This window comes from Chaetodon trifascialis, chromosome 20 (assembly GCF_039877785.1).
Source record: "Chaetodon trifascialis isolate fChaTrf1 chromosome 20, fChaTrf1.hap1, whole genome shotgun sequence".
Taxonomy (NCBI): Eukaryota; Metazoa; Chordata; class Actinopteri; order Chaetodontiformes; family Chaetodontidae; genus Chaetodon; species Chaetodon trifascialis.
The window spans coordinates 21,047,678-21,067,219 of NC_092075.1; the positions used below are offsets into that span (position 1 = coordinate 21,047,678).

A 19,542-nucleotide genomic window follows, 5' to 3' on the forward strand; every position below is an offset into this window, starting at 1 on the left:
GAGGGGATTATAATCAGAGGAAGGTTCAACTTAAAATAAAAATATTTAAATTGAATGTATTTTTCTCCTGGTCCTTATTTTAAATAGGTCATAAAAAATATCAATAATTATCGATATCGACCAATATAAAACACTTATATCGCAATAGAGTTCTCAGCCATATCGCCCAGCCCTAACAGTATCATATTTATTCTCAGGCCATCAGCAGTAGAGAAAGCAATCAGTGGAAGCAGATAAAGGTGAGGAAGAGGACAGTACCTGCACATGGTCATTGTACAATACCCTGATCCACAACAAAACCTGGAAAACAGGTATTGTGACAGTCTGGATGTACAGCTGAGTGCAGAGAAAGCCATGTTACTGTCGGGGTGGTGTGGCATTCACTGCATAGCACGAAACTGCAGGGAAAGTCTGTGTTCAAACCTTTGAAAAAATATTTGACTGATCCATCTGTAGTTTTGGTAGTAAACATTTGTGTTAGGCTGCTTTACAGACAACAGTCTACAGTCAGCAATGACCTGAAGGCCCAGAAATCCAGGGCCCACAAGCAGTGCGTCAAATGGTTTGTGAAAATCTGATTGGAAATGTGTTTGGGAATGTGCAGCACGAAACACCATATCAACACATTTTCCCATGATAATAATTCATAGTGCCCGTAGTTTCCAAAGCAGGGGCCAGACTATGACAGAGCTTAATGCTTGTGACAGCAGAACAGATGCACCACAGAAACTACATAAAGGCAACAACTTTCTGTACAGAAATTTTATTCCCAATTCAGTGTCCGAAGCTGAAAAATACAGCAACATATAGCAATGCCATGGTAAAAAATAATTTAGCAAAATAATTACAGACTGATAATCACGACCCAGTGGTTATCTTTTTCACAGTTACAACACTAGAAATTTTGTACACAAAAATACATGCAAGGTCCCATTGAACGCATTGATCCGTTTTTTGCTCAGAGGACTAGATAAAAAACAGAAACCTGTTTAGATCCAGCCCAGTATCAAGGCAGTCTGTGGAATGATCAGGAAACTGAATCTATTGATTTGTGTGCATGGACATGAATGCTCCATTTTTTGTGACACTCAGCAGACTTAAGGACAAACACAGTATAACGTCCACACTGAGACGTGGTCAGGGTGGATGGATGGGTCAGACACAAGAGACCAGGGCTTGACTTCAATGTGAAACCAATAGTCAATGTTGACTGTTTCAAGGAAGCAGCTATATTAGCCAAAACCAAGCAAGTTTTATTTTGAAAATCTAACATTGTATATTTACATATTTATGTTTCTTATTTATTATTGCTAACTTTACTGCAGGATGAGATCACTGGTGGGCGTGGTGCAGGCGTGAAAGATACTTCCCATTGAAATGCATTTGTTTGAAGTCATGCTGAGAGTCACTAATCCACTAATCCTTTAGATTACAATTCAGGACAAACTGCTCTGAGACTGTGTTGTTGGATCTAACACATACAAGTATCAAAAACAATAAAAGAAGCAATACTTGTTGAAATACTTCATGAAAACAAACTGGACAATGATACGATGTAATCATGTACACACTGATGCTAACATACACTACACTTGCATCAAATGTATTTGGATAATCAGTTGTAGAAAAAACACTGCTAAAGGGGGAAGAGGGCACTGATTCTAAACTGGTGGTTTGTGAGAGAAATGTTGGGTCAAGCTGCAGCTAAACTAACAATGGCTACTTTTTGGAAAACTCCCTGGCACATGCTGAAAAGGTAGAGGGATGATTTGAGTTATTTGAGGAACAAATCATGGAAAAATGTACATTTTAAAACCCACTTAGGTACAGTCCACTTGTCTGCCTTCTGTCTGCTGCATTCAAACATTTGTCAAAATTGGCTCTAAAAACAGATTTATTTACTGTATAGAGATAAGTAAATGAAAACTGTGGTGGCACATAGTTGCCATGAAACTGATGAGTCCAGTGTGGAACAATTCAAGCTAAATCATGGAGAAGTGTATTAGAGGAACGCACTCGTATTTTGGAGACTGTGGGTCTTTGGCTTGTGATTTCATTGATGTTTGTGTGTGCATGAGGCTGTCACCCAGATCTCACATTCCTTTAGTGTTATCTAACAACACGCCAGCACATGAACAGTATGTCAGACACTATGATATGAAGTAAGGTCAGCAGTTCTGAACAAACCACAACGACAGAAAGCTTTGAGGAGAAATGAACAGAGCTTGTTGTTGTTTTCCACCATGACCTCAGCATCAGTGCCACCATGTTATTTTCACCTTGTGCAAAATCAGAAGTTCTCAAGGAACATGTACTGGCACTGATATCCAGGTCCTGATCTGTCCTGTAGTGTATACGATTTTTCATACCACTGGTTAGTTTTGGCTAATTTGACGTTGATCATTTATTACAATGGTGCAAATGTCAGGAGTGCTTCGTTATTGGATTTCTATTTCTATATAATTGTTGGTTTCTTTGTAGATAAAAGAGCTTGGTCTGTACCAGCTCTATATGGAAAGTGTCCTGAGACAACTTCTGTTGTGATTTGGCGCTATACAAATAAAATTGAATTGAATTGAACTGAATTGAATATATGGATTTTTGGATGAATGAATTGTCAGGCAGTGAATTTTACATCTGACTCTGGTCAAGATATGAAATTACCTGAACATGTTCAACTGTTTCTTTCATTTGACACATTTACAAAAGTTTTGAAAAAGCATATAAAATAAATAACAAAGCTGAATATACTTCACAGCAACAGCGGAGGGACGTGAAAGCAAAAATGTTGATGAGTGTCTTCACTCACAATTCAAACTGTGTGCAATGACAGTCAGTGTAGAACATCTTGTTCAGCTGAACTGCAACAACCACATAGTACAATAGTAAATACTAAAGAAAAACACAGTCACAGCTGATAAGTGGGAAGAGTGGACATTTTCTGGTATATTTATAAGGAATTGCTAATATTCCCCAGTGATCAGAGGAAAATTTGAGCCTAAATTTTCCATTTATTCCATTTATTTTGACAGTCAATTAGCAGACCTGTGACACTTGTTTGGGTGTGTAATCCATTACAGGTACATGACATCTGCACTCCTGAAAAGCTGACACTACATGAGGTCATAAAAATAACGTAGCACTGACAAAAATAAATGCACACATTTTAAGGCCAATATGGAAGAAAAGGCTCAGTTCTTTGGCTGTTTCAGGAGCTTTCCTTATCATTTTGATGGCCATGAGGACATGATGGGTCACACTTATATTTTTGCATGTATTTGTTCTCTGTGTGACATGCTTGTTCTGTTTTCATGAGTTTTATCCAAAATGATTCATTGTTATGCTTGTGTTTTGTCATGCTTGCTGCTCTGTGAGATTATACTTTGGCAAAGCAGTGCTTTGAGGTAAATGTTAATGTCAACATGCTCACACTGCTAACATGCTGATGTTATAACATTTGCCATGTTCACCATCTTAGTTCAGTGTGTTATATTAATGTGGGCAAAGTAGCACTAAACACAAAGGATTTTTTTCAGTGGGAATCCTTCGTTTAGAGGTCTCTCACTGACTGACTGACTGACTGACTGACTGACTGACAATGCTTTCTCTTGAACCAAGATGCTAGTGTGACCTTATCTTTGACGTTCCTCTACTGACCTGCTGACCTACCTCTTGTTACTTTTTGACTGACATACAGTACAGCATACCCTGATACCCATATATCTGAAATGAGATTCATCGGTCCGGCCTGTTCTAATGTTCACTGTGATGGATTACAAGACTCAAGCAAGAGTTCGTTCATAGATTTTCCTCGCCTACAGAAATGAATGGAATCCACTGAATGCCTGAAATGGTGAAAACAGTCTGAAACACAGCAGCATGACTTGCAGAATGATTAGCTGTGTTGTATATGTAAGTATATGATCTGAAGTAAATGGGCTTAAACAAGTATTATCACCACTATGGATTTAAGAGAGCCTTCATGACTGTGTTCATCTGAAGGCTGACATAATTCTGGAGAAAGAATTGGACTAGTTGAAGAAATCCTGACTATTAGTCCACTAAAGATTTTCGTCAAGTACAATACAGAATGAGTTCTGAAAAACGAAACAATTATTATTAAAAAAAAATAAAAAATACTAAATCGATAATATTCTTAAGAATGTGATTATCCATGACAAGTGATGATTTCATTCCTGTTTTTCTGTACCTCTGCCACCATGACAACTCATATCATAAATGACTGACAGTTATGATTTACAATAGGGGAACAATATGACATCCATTAGTAAATGTTTAACATCATTTAAATTTTCTGAGTTCTACTCTCAAAGGATAATTCCAGTTTATGACAACTTCAATCTTCTTTTCATACCTTTGGCTGTTGTTTCCATCAATCATGATAACACTGTCTCCATAGTAAGAAAAAGATCTGGGAACATCAGATGATCAGACAAACCAGATTATCTAAACCACTTTATTTGTGGGTCCATAAACTGTGTTGGATTTTTATAACAACGATCATTTGAACTTTCGCCTTCATCTTGGCTTCCTGATAAATTAATAAGTAACCCGTCTGATCAGTTTACTGCATGTGTTTGATTTAATGTGTGATGTTCAGTGATGTCTGTCCATCCACCTTACACCACAACCACCTAAAACCTCAACAGGGAGGGGTCCATCATCATCATCATCATCATCATCATCATCATCATCATCAGATGCCAAAACCACCTCAGCTGACTTCTTTCAGTGCAAAGCAGAAAGAGTTCAACTCGACCTACTACGACCTCCTACTGGACGTCTGACCTTCTCAAGGTCTGGTGTGCTTAACAAACTGGCTCACACAATGTGTCATCCGGTCATGTCTGAAGGACTTCCGTACCTCCACACAGCTGGCCAATCACTGCATAATGTAGGTGTGGTTGTTGGATTGTCTGTTTCAGGAAGTTTGAAAAATTGTTTGGGCACAATGCTCATTCTTTCAAATCAGAATTGTGGGGCCTGCATCGGATAACATCTGTAAGTTACAGTGACTTCAGCACTGGCTTCACACAGGGATTGGTGAGGTGTGTGGAGTACTCTTTTTCATTCATGTAACTATTTCTGTCACTTTTCATGTGAACAACTGAGTGCAACTCTATGAATGTCTTGCCAGAGAGACGGTCAGAAAGTATGCATCGTTATCCTCATATGTATCACATCTGCCCCCTCTATGACAGCCAGCTTTTCACTCTGCCTGAGAGTGAGGCAGTGATTGGTCAGCTGTGTGGAGGTATGAATGTTGACAGTGTAGCTACTTCGAACGACTTCAGTCACTGTTTGCATCAGTGCAGTACAAAGAATGCCTCAGAGAAAAGAGACACATTTTGACAAATGTGTGTCACGTACCCTTTGTAAAATGTATCTCACCGATCTCTAGAACAGCTGACTCTTCACCCCTGCTGTCCAGTGTGGCCATTCAGAACACATGTAAACACTCTTTCCTTCAGACATGGTCAGATGACACATTGTGTGGACTAGTTTCCTGCCTTGAGAAAATAGCTCAGAGCAGCTATGAACACGTTTGGCTTTAGACATGGTTGGACAACATCATACAAACTAGCTGTTTTCCAGCATGGCCCACTCCTAATGATGCCTTCTTCCTGTCTCTATGGATGAGCCAAGCCACAAGGAAATTTATTTAGGCATCTTGTACCTGCAATCTCATTATTTTGGCCATAATGTAAAACTCACAGCCATTGGTCAGGGCTGGAATAGAGAGCGACCAGCAAATGGAGAGCCTTGACTTCAGGCGCACTGCAGTCACTTTGCCAACACAAGAACATACCAAGGACGCAACACCAATCCACCTGTCCATCCTATGCATCAACTTACCCTCACTAATGAACAAGACCACAGGATATTTAAACTTAATTTGCTGTGTTCCCAAATCTCAGTAATCACCTTGGAGAACAATGTCATTTTCACTGATAGGCATGATTGGGAAAAAAACAGTCCAATCCAAGTTGTATCAAAGCAGAATTATCCTTTAAATTCAACACAACATTTTGTTTTTAAAACATGATTATTGAACAATACCAACGCTAATGGAGTTGTCCCTTATTCCAGTGTCCTTCAGATGGAGATCAACCAATCTAAGTTTTAGGGTGGCTTCCCACCAAGAGTCTCTCTGAGGAGCGGCGTCCTGCAGCAGGTGGTGAACAAAGATAATTCATCGTACCATTTCCCTTTGATGGCCAACTGTCAAAAAATAAACTCTTTTACAAATAAATACAGTATTTACACACACATAATTGTTGAAAACTTGGTACTTCATTGTAAATTGCTTTAAATTTGCTGCCTTGTCATACTGGTGTAGACAACAGCTGGCTGTCCTGTTGGTTATTGATTTACTTATCACCTTGTTCAGTACTGTTTCCATGGTGTTTGACAAATTTTGATTTGTTCTGTACAAAATATTAATTGTTGCTATTTGTAAACCTTGTTATGTACATCAACAAACACCATTTACAGGAGGACTACCAGCTGAGGTAGCAAGGAGTGAACAGGTGGACTGATCCAGGGCTGCTTCTTCATTTGACCAACAATCCAACACAGGCTCCTAAAGCCAACATCGTGATTCCATGTTGTTTTTGTTCGACCATAAATTCTCTTATTTTGGAACAAACTCAGTCCAGCTCGTCACAGTTTGTCACAGCACTGAAGGTGATGAAGTCTGTCCTTTTTGCTACAGTGCTGATCTTGAATGGTATTAATGAAGCCTTCAAACAGAGTCACGTTTTTCATGCTCACATCTCCACAAGTTAGGATGTGCGTTCACTTTGCTGCCTACTCCTCCTCCTTGATATGATGCTGAAATGCAAAGAAAACATTGCAAAAGCAGTTTCATGAATTTAACCACTTTAACAGCAGGAGCGTCTTCTCAACTCTCCATGTTTAAAACCTGAACTCCATTTGAAGGCTGTATAACACTGATCTGCAAACTGTCCGCAAACATCATTCAACTAACACTGTTGTCTACATTTGTGCACTGAAGCATCTTTTCACCCAAACAGAAACCCAACATGGGCCAAAAAAAAACAAACTATGTGCTTGCTCACATGTTTTTAGCAGCATAATGAATAACAGTGAACCATGAAGCCTAGGGAAAGAAACACGGGACATCCTCACCAAAGTATTCCAATGACTAGATTTTTCCAGAGTTTACATTACACTTAGTCCTGATGAAGACGACAGCAGGTATGTTGGCATATGCAGTCACACATCCAGTATCCTAGAGCTTCTCCTATAGTGTCATATGCATCCCATTTCGACTCCCATTTCAGTAGATACCATCAATTCCACTGTGTTCCATCATTTAGTCTGTACTCCCAAACAAATGGTTTTGGCACAATAATGTCCTTCTGGATAAGGTCTGCTCTCATTCAAATGACATGAGGTTTGCTGGTATCTGTTGAGAAAACAGAACAGATACTTAACACAAATACAGAAACAGGGAAAGCTGCTAGCTCTGTCAAAAGTGAAATATCATATACAGAGGCAGCTCTGTGTCTGTATGAAGCAGTTTTAATGTACTGTTTTTGGCTACCTGTAAGCAACGCAACAAGCTATAAATTCAACACCAATATATTATGACCCTATAAAAATGTGTGTGCTGTGTGTCGTGAGGCAGCAGTGTAGCCTGTCACCATAGTGTACTGTTGAGACTGTGTTTGCTAGCATCTAACTCAAGAGGGTGTACAGGCACTGAGGGCATGTACATGAGAGAAACCCTGTGAACACATCTGCAGATGTGGAGGAGAGGACCTGTGAATGTTCCGCTTCTCCATAGCTGCCTTTGCTGTTGCTGCTGGGTGACAAATCATACTGGAGGGAATGTGGTTAAAACAAAACAAAACTAAACTAAAAATGGCTGACCATTGCTGGCAAGAGACTGCTCTTCATCACATTATACCAAAGAAATCACAGACAAACTCTTGGCTCATGAAAATCTCTGCTCGCAAGAAAGCGACTACATATATAAATATAGATGAATGATACACGATGAAACTCTACATATTGTTGACATTTCTTGAACAATTATAATGTTAGCCATGCCCATGTCTGCTCTTACTGCCTGAAAACAATATTTGGGTGTTAATTTATCATTTAAAGACATAGGAAAGGAAGTGGCTAATTAGCAAATTTACTTTCAATATTTATTTTTGACTAAAGAGTATATTCATCCATTTCAATACAAACTGAATTAATCAATTCATAATGGTACACAGTGTTGAAACAGATGGAGAAAACAGTCTACTCTGTTCGTGTCTCCCTCTTTCTATTGATGAATTATTTATTTTTTACTTTTGCTGACTATGCTGTATATCCATATAACCATATACTGCATATTTCCACTTCTGTTCATCTGTCTCTGGAAAAAGAGTGGTTTCATCTGACCAAAACTGACCCATGGTCCAAACAGATGAGTGCGTGTGCTGAACATACCTGAGGTCTACTACTTCTACAAGCCTCTTCCAGGTTTTTGTGCCAGATGATCGCTGAAAACCTGGATCCTGTCTGGAACTTGTAAACATTGCCTGTGAAGTGACACAAATTGCTTTGTATGATTATCTGAATTTAAATGAAGGACAAAGAAAACAGCAGGTACTCTGTTGGTGGTGTGAAGCTGACCTTTGTCTGGGTCATTGAGCTGGAAGATGTTGGGTCTGGCGGGGTCATCTGGCAGCACCACCATCCATCCAGTAACACACACCTTCTTACATGGGCTGGACTTATACTGTGGCAAACACCAGCGGATCACATTCACAGCAAAGATGTGAAAACTAAACACATTTAAGCAGTCAGAACTCCACAAAGTGCCCTACACCAGATGTTGCTCATGATAACCAGGTGTAACATGCCACAACATGGATTTTGCAATACCATCATTACCGTGATAGATGCTTTCAGCAAATTAAAAATAATGTACTTTACTGTGGCCTTGATAACATGCAGCTACAGGCCTGCACATGCTCTCACAGAACTGTGACATTCAGTAACTACTATTTTCCTTACTATAATGCCGACTTCAGTAACATGTGGAAGATGTGGAAGGTAACATTACAAGCAACACATGCAAATGCATGCAAGAGCAACACAAAGGTCTTCATTTACTCCCACCATCTGAGGAAGTGCATTAACTTGATGGAAATGTCCCTCAACAGTGCTTATCCAGACCTAACGTCATCTCCACACTTCATACTGCAACACAAGCTCAGCTGGTTTTGTTGGGACACGAACGGCTCCTCGACTGCATGCCGCATTGGTATGTGTGTCTGTTCTGCTGTATGTCACTGCACTTCATAGACATGCCCCGTGGTACACTCACTACTGCATATACATACAGTAATAGACTTTGGGTTTTCTGACAAATAAAGGCTGTTGAGAAGTCTAAATGTGCCCCTTGTCTAACTCTGAGAACACATCACATTACATTTACTAATTAACCTACATTATGAGAAAGGTTGATGCCATGATATAATACCATCACCACAAAAAAACAAAAAAAAATTCCAATTTGAAATTTTCATCATATTACCCAGCCCTACGCTCCACCTTCATGCATGACATGATTTTTTCTCCAGGTCTGTCTAGCACTGAGTCTGCTGACGTGGAAGCAAGCATTCAGACAGGCAAACACAAGAACACTGCACGAGGGTTGATGATACTGAGACTTGCTTTGAGATTGCAGGATGAACAGCAGAAACCTGACACTCACATCACAGAGTCTGTTTCATGTTATTTCTGTTCTTTAAGCATCAAACTTACATGTTTCCTCTCAGAGGCCCTCAGTGCTTTCGCCCCATAGAATGTCAGTGTTGATCCAGACAGAGTGATCCAAAATCTGGTCCATGATGACAACTGCAACACAGAAAATAAACAGAAGATGAGAGAGATGCTGAAAAGATCTCCCTCACTGTTATCAGATAATTCTTTGCTCACATGTTGGACCATATTTGGGGAAAACAAAACAGCTTAAAGAACACAAAGTTCGCCTCACCCTGGGCTTCCGTCCCTCCTTCAGCAGTGTTTTCCTTCGCAAGGGTCCTTCAATGGTCACACTGCCGGCCTCACTGCATCCATAGCAGGAGTTGGCAGCAGAGGAGCTAATCGTTTGGGGAGGTGGAGAAAGGTTGCAAGGGGGGATCCGAACACAAAACACTGTGAGCAACTGAAACAGCTCTTCTGCTCAGCATTCAGACTTCAGTGTGTGCAGTCAGTTTGACACCATGTGACGCTGTTAGGACAGTGGTGGTTCAATGGTATGTGCAGTTTTTCTCCTCAACCAAATTGACTTTGAGTGCCCATTTGATTAAAAACACACCCTCTGCTGACTTAATGCTTAAAAAGAGGTTAGTGGCACAGGAAAAGGTATTTTGGTGCCATTTGGGTGGCTAACAGGTGGTGTCATGGAGAGCTACAATAAAGTCTGGCAGTTGAAAACGTATTTAGTTTGTTCAGCTATGAGAAATCTCTTGAACAACAGACAAACAGACTAATTTTTCCACTGACATCAGCCTACTGCGGTCCCTGTGATGATTCTACATTTCACTTCATGATTATCCAGTCTGGATCCACGTAGCCTTTGTAGAATAAACGCAATACCAGCAAACTGGATGGAACACATTATAGTGTGTTCACACAGCAGAGTACAACAATCACAGCGACCTCATCAAGATAGCATGCAAGTAGAAATATTGACAACATGGTTCCCAAAGTTAGCTTTTCTTATAGTCTGATGATAAGACAGACAAAAGACGAACATACAGCACACCACCTCTGTGCAGTGATTGCCACAGGTTGTAGAACTGAAGCAAAGTCGACCAAGTTCATGATCTGACCTGATCAAAATCACTTGTTCTCAGTGACCCCACTAACTGGGGTTGCCTGACATTTCTAAAACATATGAAGACATTCTGCTGGTCTTTGAGCCTACAGCCATGTCCACATTATAGCAGAAAACAGCCTTTGCCCTCTTCATTATTCTGTACACAAAATTCCAAAAAAGTTGTATACACTGTGTTAAATGTAAATAAAAACAGAAAGTAATCCTTTTTTTTGCACTCCACAGCTTTACGTCTTTTCGGGCCATGTCCAAACTTGTCAATTCTGACAATGTGCTCTCTTGTTTGTTTTGGTCTATTGCTTAGTTGCTATTTGCTTTTGATTTTGTTTTCTTTTGGTAATTTGGTGAACTGACCCTTTAAAGACTTTGGAGACTACAACATCGCAAACTTCAGCCAATGTACCAGTAGCTACTCAGTGGAATGTCCAGCCCACAGCCATCATTTCTTAAAGCTGAGCTCATAATGACACCTGACTTCCACCAGCATGCAGTAAGGGGGTGAGGTGAGGTAAAACACATTAGAGTGAGTCTAGGTTCTATTCCCCAGTAAAGATGAGTTAATTCTTATTCAAAACGATGTTATTCTCCCACTTCACTGTACCTGTAAACATAGCTGCGGCTCCGGGGGGAGTTGCGAAGAGGGACCCTCCAATTGGGGCCCAGTGTTGCGTACATGCGGCCCCTGTTTGTCACACATTGTCACAGTCAGTCTCAGAGGCTCATAGGATTGGCCTTTGGTTAACAGAACTTTTCAGTGCATCTCATTGGACCAGAAGAACCCAGAGTGCACACTAAAGCCAATTCAAAGCATCTACTGAGATACTGATCCCTCTGAGACCAAACATGGTCATAATGATCAACCGCAGCCTGTTTTCAGGCTGCCACTCAGAGATACAAATGAAATATTTTCTATATATTCTTGCTGTGACAAACATAGATATACAGTATGATTAAGTTCACATAGGATGCTGGCAACATTCGACTACAGTGATATTATATGCATGATGAATATGCTGGAGGTACAGATACAAACTGCTGCCACAGAAGAACACGTCTCAGACAAATTCAAATAAAGCTTAAAGGATAAATCTGGTGATATTCTATATTTTCCTTCTTGTCAACAAATCTCATGTGCAGACTTAAAGCAACAATGGTTTCCTAATAAAACATATGTACATGTGTATCAATGCTTGATATATCTTCTGCCTCTGTGCCATAGAGCTCCATTGTAGACAAAAGACATCAATGAGCCACACTGCGCACTGGGAGACAGTATTGGCAACATATTGTTGACATATTGTTGGTTTAGTCCTTTATGGGATTTGTTGACTACTAGAAAAATTCCAGTTACTGTCATCCTCATTCTTAACAGAACCTTGCTGTAGGTTTATAATCACTTTAAAGTGGTGGCACCGTTTCAATAGGATCATTTTTTTGTTCTTAGTCTGTTGTCTTAAGAGTTGAAAAAACACTTTAATGCTGTAATCAAATTATTTGCCAAAGTGATTAAAACCTTTAAGGATTAAATGATTCTATGTGAGGTAGGTATTGCAAATTATACAGTATGTGATGATTGGCTCTCACCTCTCCATCCCAGGTGACAACTCTTCCCCGAAAGAACTTTCACTGCTGCCTATTAGAAAAAAAACATGAATAAAACACAGGTTTATCATTTGGTCTCAAGTTGTTAGGCACTGTAAAGACATTATCAGCAGAAGCTGGTTAATCAATAAGAACTGTATTTGTCATGAGCAGAATATCAATGAGCGTTAGTGACCTAAACAGAAAGGAAATGCTATCACCCAGTGCATACATACCTAATGACAGACCGTTGGACACAGATGTACTGTGGGGATCATTTCTGACTGGACTCTGAGACTCTAAGAAGCTGTCATCCAGCAGGTGTCGTGCTTTCTCTATGGGAAATGTGGCACTCCTGCTCTCGGACATGCCATACTGACACATCATACTGTGGACAGAGATCAACCAGCGGACAATAAGCGAAACAAACAGATGGTGGTTTGAAAGCTGTTAAAGTACAATTCACACTCACAGAGAATATCATCAGATTCCTTTTTTCCAGCCTGAGTTTTGTTTCTTTTCCTATCAGTTTTCAGATCATATTACCCAGTAATGCAATGGCTGAGATCTGAGAACATCTCAGTCTGGTTTTAAACCTTTAGACTTGCTCATTGTATGTTAGAGCTATGAGCACACAACCATTCAGCACATTAGTAACGACAGCCAGAATTACAAACAATGTAGAAGGAAGGTCAACGGAACTCCAAAAAACTGGAAATCGTCAGTGGTGGAAAGTACGAGGACGAGGGAGAACCAAGCACAGTTTGTACATGCACACACAGAAAAGAGGTCTAAGTAGCAATATAAGTGAAGACACTGTGAGTGGACTATGGTTGTGCATCTGCTTTAACATCATTATTATTATTATCATTTGTTTGGGGACATGTGCTGTATTTAGTAGTATTTCATTAACAATGTGGTATGATTGTTCACAACCCTGTGGTGGCTTGTGTGTTGACTTGTAACTGTACCTTTTAACATTTCATCCAGGTCAACATTATGATTGTCAGATTTTCTTTTTCACTTATTTCTGCATGTGTAAAAATGGTTATAATCAGTATTGCTTTTTGTTTTTGTCTTGTTTTCTTCTGTCTGTAAATATAACCATCGTCTCTAGACGGCAACAAGGTGTTTGAGAGGGTCAAGTGGGAGTGTTGGGCAGGCATAGGCAACCCTGTTACGTAGCCTCAGATATTTTCTTAGACACTAAGCCTGAAAAGGAAATTTTCAACCAAATTTCAATGCAGAAACAGTAGTGTTTTCTTAACACATAACACACATTGGGAGTTGATGAAGAAGACACAGGTTTTAAACTTAAGAGTTTGCAGCTTAGGCTTTAACATTTATATCCAAATTTATATTTGGGATTTGATTCATACAACAAATTAAAGCTAAGGCCTGTTACACTCACTTGTTTCCTAGACTATGGCTCTTCCTGTGGTGAGAGGGAGGAGGGGTGGGGATATGAACCCCCACAGAGGCGTCAGGGCAGGTAGGCCGCCGGTTATACCTCAGAGAGGCAGATACTTCAGACAGACCTGAAACACAGAAAGCAGGTCATCTCAGTAAAACATAGTGGAATTTGCACTCTACATTTAACCCATCCCTGAGGAGCAGACAGCCATTGTATGACATCCGGGGACATAACTCCAGTTCTTACCATAGTGCTTTGGTGAAGGGCACTGACAGGAGAATCAATCTCAGGTACATGTTTTATATGTGGGGGAAACCAGAGCACCCAGAGGAAACACCCGCAAGCACAGGGAGAACATTCAAACTCTACACAGACAGGCCTGCCCCAGAGAGGAACACACCAGGTGCTAACCACCGAGCTACTGTGCTGCCATGCACTGAAAGCTCTTCACAGACTTTATTTGCCCTCGGTTTCACCTCTCAGGCTACCTATGGGCTGCCCTACTTTAACCATAAAGGTTGTTGGGTCTGTATGCAGGCAATTTCTCTGTTGTTGGCTGCAAGAATCAACATTAGTCTTCATGTTCTCACCATCCGAGGATAGATGCAGTGGATTCATTTAATAGTTGATGGAAATGTGACAGTTTCTCCCAGAGGGACTGGAAAACTCTTGTGTGTGCTAACCATTTTAGTTCGGACTCCTTTGAAGGACAGTACAAAGCTAAGAACTAAGCAAGGGAACAACTCTTTTGTTGGCTGCAAAAACCAAGACAAAAGGCTTCATCCACTCACATCTAAAGATGATTACATTTTCTCTTGATGGAAATGAGGCGGAAATGTCCCCACAATGACTGTAAAACTGTGTGTGCCTTTTAAGGTTGGTCTACCGGACTGCTTTGTCAGCGAGGGCTGGTAACGGTACAAGCTCAAGGACTAATCAATATGGCTGTCCGTGACGCGTTAGTGTGTTGAATGTGGCGCTAGCAAGTTGCATAACTTAAGAGGCTACAGACAGGGAGCAATTTTGGACTAATTTGGCAATATTGAGGGACAGTCAAGAGAAACTGTATGAACATTAAGCCTCATTTGAAGCCAGTTAAATATGGAGAATACTAGGTTAGGTGTCAAGGGAGAAAATATAGTAGATTTTAAACGGGGCTATGTGGATAACTTATTCTTTAAAGAAGTTTTCCATCAAATCCAATAGATGGAGCCAATGAGACACAAAATGAGCCTCTACATAAAAATCATTATTTAAAAAAAGAGCCAATGCCCTCAACATCTGCAGTGATTCTATCTATGTCTATCTGTGACAGTGGAATAGGTCTGTCCATATAATCCTCTCTTCAGTCCAGCCACAGCTCTGCCTTCTGGCAGCACTGTGTTAGATTGCTGAATTGACGCAGTGTTATCATGTGCATTAAGTACCGGTGGAACCTCTGACTCACTCTCTGTTCCCTCTCACTGGAAACCCACTGGGGCCATTCAGTCTGTGTTCAGAATGTTCATCTTGGAATACTTCGGACTTGAACAGCGTATGCTGTAACTTATTTCATGGTACTAAGTACTATGAGCCTGAAGAGCCTCATGAAAAGTAGAAACTGCTGCATTAGGAGAAGTTCAAACACTGCAGAGGACATACTGACAGCTGTATCTTATTGAGCCTGCTGGGTGTTTTGCTGGGGAAACAGATAATTTCCCGCTGGTGATGTACTACGGAATTTGTTAAAATTAGAATCTTTCCTAAAAAGAAGAGGAAAATGTTTCCTCATCTACAATTTTGTAATCAAGAAAACAATGTGGTAAAGTTAAAATTAAAGGAATCCATGTAACATAGCAGGATGATGTGATTTCTCTGGCATTGAGGCTGCAGTAATGTGCCTCTAAAGCTTGCTTTCTGGGGAACTGCACACTCACCAAAACAGTGCATGAATATTCACTTAAAGAATATAAATATTATTCTCCACATAGTGGTGAATTCACCACAGCCATTTAGCTAACAATTTTAAGAGTCTACAAAATCTGCAATGTCAGCATTTCAAAATAATTTAGTTAGTTATTTATCACATTTTGTTATGCAGAAATTACTGTAAATCAGAGCAGAGTGACGTTTCTTGAGATATTGAGCCACAAGGCCATGAGGCCAAGAGGTTAAAAAATCGTTCTGCAGTGATTGTGTAAAAATTTGCAAACTTTAAAAAAGTGTTGAGCTAAAGAATTTTAAGAGGGTGGCGTTTTGACAGGTTCCATTTCGAATCCAGTCCACTGCAAACGCAAGTTCCAAGGCTTTTAGTTGGTGCTGACAATCACTTTCAACGGTCAAATTAATACTAACTTCACCAAAAGCCAAAACAGTCACATCTGGTGATCCCCTGACTTTTCCTCCAGTGCCATCATGATGTTCACATTGTTGGCTCAACAACTGCAGGAGAGATTGCCATGAAGTTTGGTAATCACATTCATGCTTCCCACAAGATGAATTGTTGTTAAAGGGGGCTGCTTGTGTTATTCGGAGGTGTCAAAATGTTCCTTTTTATGCATCCAAGCATCATTATTATTATTTGATTAAGTTCTGAATCAAGGACCTCCAGTAAGTAACCAGTGAAAATCAAGGTGTGCAAACTAAGAAGGCTGCAGCTGGTCTGACTGATTACAGATGGTTTGATGGTTTCATGAAGAGAAACTCTGTCAATCATATGACCTTCTCAGTCACTACATGTCAACCCAAGTGAGCATCTATTGGGGGACATGGAGTGACATGCTAGACAGTGCTCTCCTTCACCATCATCACAACACCAGATGAGGGATTATCTTCTGAAAAATGCTCTTCATCCCTTCAGGGGACTTCCGTACACTTGGAATCAATGTCAAAGAGTGCTGAAGCTGTTCTGGAGGCTTGTGGTGGAAGTATACACTACTAACCCACTTTATGTTGGTTTTTACTTTTATTTGTCATCCATCTATATTTTAGGTGATGATTAAAGTGTCATGTGTTTTTGGTGAATACATGTAGAGAGCTAAAATGCACACACAGTAGAACTGGCAGGTTCAGAAAAGCAGGGAAAAGCAGGAAAGCTGTGACCTCACAAACAGATGCTGCACATGTCCAAACATCCCTTTGAAAAGTCATATTCCAGGTGATTGATGTTAGCTCATAGGTCATCTTTAAGCACGTGTGCTTATTCAACTACTTGAACTGCTGCCAAGACATAACAAAACAGCTGGGATGAATAAGCCAGATTGTGGTCTGAAAATTCAATCATGAGAGGCTCAGTCACAAGTGTCCAAAAATAGATGATTTATGGAACATAATCATTCAAAAGAGCTAATACTGTCAGGATGATCACAGCTAACGTCACATAAAGCACCATCATCAGACAGTTCTGTCCCTGCTCACACTCAGTGATGGATGAAGTGAGCCAATGCATTGTGTCACGTGCTATTTCTCTTCTTGTCCTTGCACATGTCCTGCTCAGTCCACCATGCCATCTTACACTCACTGTTGTACACGGAGAGAGTGAGTAAACCAAATTCTTCTGTTTGGCAGTGGTTTAAGAGCATGACAGTTGTTTATGCTGAATGAGCCAACAAGGCAGTGGACACAGCCAGAACAGGCTTTTTCTGCCATGTTATATAACCAAACGATCATCTGACCAGCATGAGGAGAAATAGAAGCAAAGAACAAGTTTTGATGAATTGCTGTTTTCTTACAAAGCAGACACACACACACACACACACACACACACACACACACACACACACACACACACACACACACACACACACACACACACACACACACACACACACACACACTGTGGTACTAACTATGATTATTAAATTGACTGGCCCATTAAGATTAGTCCAACGGGATCAAGCCCTGGATTTTAGCCCTGGATTCCAGTACAATGACAAAAGATATTCCTCAAACAACAAACCACAATATTTTGCTCACTCAAGGCCATGTCACCACTGAACTACTCAGGAATTTGAAAAAGTCCAACTGTTTATTGTCAGTTCATTAGAGTGCAGTCATTGTAAGACACGCTAAGCCCCCCACCAAAGCAGTTTCTCAAGTCTCCTCTTAAGGCTTTAACTGGAGGTTTTTGTCATGATAAGACTTGAAAAATACTGATAATCTTATTCTAATTTACCACAACAGGAAATGTTCATTACAAGACAAGCTGATGTGTCACAATTAGAAAAATGTCTTTATGAAACACATCTTAAGTAAGAATCTTGTAATGATCATGAAAAACTAAGCAGATTTTTTTGTCACGGTGCACAAACCAAACGTCAACCCTGAGGTGACATGCTGTTTTAAACCAAACATTTCCAGGTAACAGCTCAGACACATGCTTTCTTCCTAAATGATTCATGTATGTCCTATGTATTATCATGAATGCAGCACGTTATGTTACATGTTCTAATTAACATGCAGTGAAATGGAAAACTTTCTTTCCTTTACTGTACAATCCCATCTAGTCAGTCCAGTGACAAGCAATCAATGACTCTATCACTCTATAAAGATTAACACCAACAAATGGTATGAACTGTAATTATGCAAAATTCTGTGAAAAGTGGTGGAAACTGAGAGAGAGAGAGAGACAATAGCTGTGTCTATGGTAACCACCACAAACAAATCCCACCATGTGGCTGGCCAGCCCACGAGACATGAGTCTATGGAAAAAGATCAATGTGTTGTGTCCCCGAGGACGCTGCTGTGGAATGGCTGACATGTTGCTACTGTTAGTCTGCTATTAGCTGCATCATTAACTTACTCATGGGATGTTTTAGTCAGCCATTAGCTCTGCATAACTTTAAGCTCAAGTAAAGGTTTTACTGGTCTAACAGGCTGCGACTCACATGAGTTCATTTATCTAAAAATAAAGCTAATGTACTTTTAGCCAGGTTCCGTGATTATTACTTGCACTGTATTAGCCACAGATGTCAAAGTTCTAACACAAAAAGACTTCTATTTATTCATTCATCTGTGGGTTTCCTGTCGGCCAGGCTCACAAATCCTTATAAAGCAAACCAAACTGAATAAAAACAGATTTCTAATGTAATCACACTCACTAGCCATCAACAACATTTGAAGAGCGACCAGGTGTTTTTGGTGAACGATCAGTCATGGCAAAAACATTTAATGACTATTTACAAACTGAGGTTACGTAAAAATGGATTACTCCATCTTGACCCAACTACAAACACTCCACCTACACATCTAGACTCTGTATCAGAGAAATCATCCAGATACCTGCCTGTTGGTGTGTCTTTGGGGCTGCAACTGCTGATCTACACTGATTGCTGTTTGTTTGTTTTTTTGATTACTGTTCAAAGTTTGTTTGTCATTCTATAACTAACGGTTGCACAATGAACAAATTTGTAGTCCCTTTATGCTACACAAGAAAAACTATTCATATTCATATTCATGTAGTGCAGGAGATGAGTTGAGTCTTACAGCCTGAGGAAATAAACTGCTCTTCATTCTGGTGTTATTCTGGCTGTGGCTGGTTTTGCACAGGCAGCTCCTGACATCACTGATGCTCAGTAGATGGGTACCAATGATGTTCTGGGCAATTGTAATCACCTGTGCAGAGTCTTCTGTCCTGGTCCATGGTGCAGGAATTTTGCCTTTGTAAATTCTAAGAACA

At 40.1% G+C, this 19,542-nt stretch overlaps 1 protein-coding gene across 2 annotated transcripts in view; it reads right to left on the bottom strand.

Moving 5' to 3' along the window:
* Positions 1–5,094: 5,094 nt before the first annotated feature.
* LOC139348378 (ras-specific guanine nucleotide-releasing factor RalGPS1-like) overlaps positions 5,095–19,542 on the bottom strand; it is a 92,660-nt gene continuing 78,212 nt past the window's right edge. Inside the window, exons 12-20 of one of the 2 annotated variants that reach the window (XM_070988403.1) lie at positions 13,884–14,010; positions 12,709–12,860; positions 12,476–12,524; positions 11,493–11,573; positions 10,046–10,151; positions 9,814–9,906; positions 8,677–8,782; positions 8,491–8,582; positions 5,095–7,453 (exon numbers count right to left, since the gene is read on the bottom strand). In XM_070988403.1, coding sequence (XP_070844504.1) covers positions 7,424–7,453; positions 8,491–8,582; positions 8,677–8,782; positions 9,814–9,906; positions 10,046–10,151; positions 11,493–11,573; positions 12,476–12,524; positions 12,709–12,860; positions 13,884–14,010 — 836 coding nt within the window. In that variant the 3' untranslated portion in view covers positions 5,095–7,423. The remainder of the gene's footprint in view (positions 7,454–8,490; positions 8,583–8,676; positions 8,783–9,813; positions 9,907–10,045; positions 10,152–11,492; positions 11,574–12,475; positions 12,525–12,708; positions 12,861–13,883; positions 14,011–19,542) is intronic. The other variant, XM_070988404.1, reaches the window with a different exon arrangement.